The 4,626-nt window shown below is 42.7% G+C and overlaps 1 protein-coding gene and 1 non-coding gene across 2 annotated transcripts; both read left to right on the forward strand.

The window, feature by feature from the left end:
- On the forward strand, nt 1-4,626 carry LOC120049352 (40S ribosomal protein S17-like; the record flags this gene model as incomplete). The annotated part of the gene is made up of 4 exons (XM_038995619.1): nt 1-167; nt 1,923-2,028; nt 2,538-2,603; nt 3,121-4,626. Coding segments are annotated over 4 exons (417 nt in total), but the record flags the coding sequence as incomplete, so codon positions are not given.
- LOC120057263 lies at nt 2,323-2,450 on the forward strand. Its single transcript, XR_005477892.1, has one exon. It is a non-coding gene; the product is annotated as a small nucleolar RNA SNORA71 (small nucleolar RNA).

The raw sequence follows: 4,626 nt of genomic DNA on the forward strand, positions 1-4,626 counted from the left end.
TGGTCTTCCCAACAGGGACGAGTCAGGACCAAGACGGTAAAAAAGGCCGCCAGGGTCATCATTGAGAAGTACTACACCCGGCTGGGCAGTGACTTCCACGTCAACAAGAGGGTGTGTGAGGAGATAGCCATCATCCCCAGCAAGAAGCTGCGCAACAAGATTTCTGGGTGAGTGAATGCACCAATACAAGCTTGGGTCACTTTCAGGCCTCAGACCACCCAATACCTCTGTCACATGATCGTGCTGACCCAAATCATACTGTGCTTGCTCAGATATTTTCTTAACACATTGTAGTTTCCAGCATGGTTCCAGCGTCTGTGGCGTATCCATAACCAGGCCAGTGCAGTACGGCTACGCTCAGTACTTTTAGAAGGGTGCAAGTCTGACCAAATGAAGGCTTACTATTTTGTCGCTTCAAGGAGCTTGTGTTGCTGAACCACGGCAGGCTTCTTAGCTCCACGTCCAACATTCCTGTCTGTTAAATCAGGGGCTTTTTTTGCTTTGTCTTACAGATAGAATAATGTAAAGAAAGGGTAAGCTCCTATTCTTGGTTCAGTTGGTTGGAGCTGGAGCGTGACGCTGGCAATGTCAAGGTTGTGGATTCAGTTCCTGCATGGATATCTTAAACATAATATTCTCGTTGTGAACTACTTTGAAGAACTCTTTGTAATAGATGTGTTGTGTTCCTGTATGTTTGTGCACATCGGTTGTTCAGTGGTTTAAGCTGTTAAAAGTATAGTCCTGTTATTTAAAGGACTAGTATTGGCTCAATAGTTGAACACTTGTGCTCAGTTCATTCTCAATGACCGTTGACCTCTAGTCTCCATGTCAAAGTTGGAGATATTTGGCCTGACTGTAGACAAGTGGTGTTTCAATATTGGGCTTGTTGCACATTTAATAATTGTCTGATCCCAATGTAGGTTATTTGCTTCCTGAGCCATCATGTAGAAATTGGCTTTTTTCTTGTTGCAAATATACAAGTAGGTAAAAGCCTTTCTGATTGAAGTCTTTTTCTGATTATCTGAGTGTTTGTGGCATTGTTTTGTTTGTTTTCTCAAATTGACCCAGCCTGCTTCTGGGGTGAGAGGTTGTCTGGACAACATGAGCCCCTTCCTCATTCCTCATCTGCTTGAGAACTGTCCCTGTGCTGTAGGTGTAGACCTAGTGGTTGTTGACCATAGTCAGTGATCTTTGCCACTTACCAATAAAAGGGATTGGAAAGAGACGCTCAAATTGTAGTGTCTGTTGGTGCCCACTTGGGCAACCCAATTCTGATCTTTTTGCCACTAATTGGTCTTTTTCACATCAGATTATTTTCAAAGCTGATTGATACAATGTCAGTAAACCACTGCAACGCCTCCCTGTCTAATCAAACATCATGAAACATGTTCAGGTTGTTTTACGGACTCGGGTCTTAGTTATGTCACTCGTCAAACTATGATTAAGGGTTTATTAGAGTCAGATGTTGTATTGTTTTCAAGGCCAGGAGTTAAGCTGTGTTGTCGTCTTAGGTCTCTTTATGTAGTGTTGTCGTGATGTGTGTTTTGTCCTATATTTTTATTTTTAATCCTAGCCCCCAACCCCCATCCCTTTTTTGTTAGACCGTCATTGTAAATAAGAATTTGTTCTTAACTGACTTGCATTGTTAAATAAAGTTAAAATAAAAAATATGCTTAAATCCATGCGCTGGTTTACTGACCTCCGTCTACTCTATACTGTTCTGAGTACCCATCTGTGTACAGTACACCCTCAAGTGCTTATCTCTGTCATTGTTGGACATAAATCACCAGAGTGATTTTTTTATTTAGGAAATCTTTTCCCACGCATAAATAGTCATATATGAGCCCAAATCTCACTGTATTGTCTGTGTAAAATGCCCCTTTTATATGGTCTGTATTCTCCCATGTGTGTCCCCTCCCTAGGTATGTGACCCATCTGATGAAGCGTATCCAGAGGGGCCCCGTCAGAGGCATCTCCATCAAGCTGCAGGAGGAGGAGAGGGAGAGGAGGGACAACTATGTCCCAGAGGTCAGTGGGGTTCCTCGGTGGTTTACCTCCGAGCCGTGCATTTAGATTCCTGCGTTACGATGCATTTACAACATTCTATGGTAGCCACGTTAGCCTCTGCTTTAATAATATTACATGAGGGATGTTTAAACAATACTATCTAACTGAATGTCTACAATTAAGAGCAGTTGGCCCAACTCTCTGAATATATGGCTCAGATTTACCTTGCAGTTTGGTCCTTCATCTTGCTTCAGATAACTTGAGAAATGTCCTTGCTGATTGTGATGATATCTATAAGGTTGTAATTTGGTGCCTACCTGTATCGAAAGTGGCTGTGGCATGGTTGTTGCCAGGTCATTGATAATGCAGGAAGATGGAACTGACAGATTTTCCCTGTGTTTGTTGGGCCGTCTATCCCTCTCAAACCCTGTATCTTTCAGACACTCGTGCTCGGGTCTATCTTGAGAACACTGGCTCCTGATAGGTTCCTATGAGATCCACTGTAAAGCTGATGGTCTTTGTGTCTGTAGGTGTCTGCTCTGGACCAGGAGATCATTGAGGTGGATCCCGACACCAAGGAGATGCTGAAGCTGTTGGTATGTTCAAAACCTTCCCTCTCAGATCTCACTGCCTATCTACAGTCTAAACGAGATGTGTGCTTGTGGTTTGAGTACTCTGACTTCATCCAGCAATGATGTAGCCTCCTATCTCACACTGGGCATAACTTAACAGAGCAGAATGTAAACACACTGACCTAAAAACTACTTTGTCTGAATTTTCTGTTGTAGCTGAGTTAACACCACTACAAGATCGTCTGTGGCCAATAGAAATGCATCTATTAGATATGATCATTATTCACGCTGTAGTTTTGATGTAGTGAGCTACTTTAGTTAAGCACTGTTTCTCTGATAGTGTCTAATATTGCTGTAGCTCAACTTCTTCTGCTGCCAAGTAATTGGTAGCTTTCCCAATACTAAGTAGAGCACTGGAAAGCTTTCCCGTCTTTGCTGTGCACAGTCAGTGTTACCTTCCTATGATAGACCTCAGAATGTAATGCTCATTAGAGCTAGGTGAGGAATTGTTTGACTAAATCTGAAATCTTTCCTCTGTTAGGACTTCGGCAACCTGTCGAACCTGCAGGTCACCCAGCCTACCGTTGGAATGAACTTCAAAACACCCAGGGGAGTTTAGACACGTTTCATATCTCTGTCAATAAAGAGAAGTGGAAAGGAAGCACTGTAGCGGTCTCTTTTGCAAGGTCACAATATCTTACTCTAAGGCTGGGATTCAATCAGAACAAATGTTAACCAGCAATAGCAGACCTCCCTTGTGGCTCAGTTGGTAGAGCATGGTGCTTGCCATGCCAGGGTTGTGGGTTTGATTCCCACACAGGACTAGTATGAAAAGGGAAAACAAATCATTATGCTCAGGATAAGTGTCTGTTAAATGACTCATAATAGAAATAGTGGTCGGGAGGAAGAAGTGTGTTGGAGCCGTCAAATCATTGAGCAGCTGCTCTTGCAATCGTCACGCTTCGCCCCACTGTCGTTAAGTTCAGAACGAGAAAGTGTAGGATACATAGAAATAATTACTCACATTGAAAATTTGGATTCATGGGATCTCTGTTAATTCGACTCCGTACAGGCCAATAGCAATGTCCGCTTTAGGTGTAATGCCAGGAGCCGCTTGTGGATTTGACAGCTCTAAAGCAGTTCCACTTCCGACACCGCCAAAACAACCGCTATGTGGATGTCGGCTAAAGCGGATCTGATTGAATACAGCCCTAGGGGTCAGGATGCAATCCGATTGTGGGTAATAGACGTTGCAGCTTTTACAGGCAATTTCCAATTGAACTATGCAGCGTTTACCGTGGTTACATTACCTAAAAGCTGCAATGTCTATTACCTGTGATCGGATTGAATCCCAGGCTAAAACAATCACACTACCTGCCTCCATCTCAATATTGTCTAAGGGTGTTTTCACACTGGGTCCCTTTCAGACAATTTGTGAACTCTGCCTGTTCCCTTAATTTTTTTGTCCAGTGTGAACACGCCAAAGGAACTCCGACCTCTCAAAAGTTAACCGAACTGAGACCATCTTGAATTCCTCAGTCCAGTTCCCTTTTTTAGGGCAATGTGAACACAAAGCTCACCAGGTTGGCTTGTCATTAGTGGGTGGTGTGGGAATAGACTACTACAACACTGCTTCCCCTCACACGCAGAATTGTTGTCCAAAATGGTTTGAATATTTGATCTATTGGCTGAGAGCTTCATAAGCTGATTAGATTGTGGGGTTTGAGTAGTGTGAGAAGACAACATATTTGGTGAGAATCAGAACAGGCTACAAAATCAATTCTAGCTCTTAAAGGGGCAGTAGCCTAGATTGAAAATTGTATACCCAAATTACAGCATCTGCAGTTATTCTATTTATTGTTGCCAATGTTAATAGTATCTTCTGATTGGAATCTATTAGCATGCAACATATAAGTAGGTTTATATATAGCTGTCCGATAACACGTTCTGATGGAATGACTTGACCTGCACTTTGTAAAAACCACGAGTGGATGTTCCTTTCTAAACATAGCAGTGTGAATGCAAAGAGGACTGACCTAAAAAAAAA

This window comes from Salvelinus namaycush, chromosome 1, assembly GCF_016432855.1.
Source record: "Salvelinus namaycush isolate Seneca chromosome 1, SaNama_1.0, whole genome shotgun sequence".
In the NCBI taxonomy this organism is placed as follows: domain Eukaryota; kingdom Metazoa; phylum Chordata; class Actinopteri; order Salmoniformes; family Salmonidae; genus Salvelinus; species Salvelinus namaycush.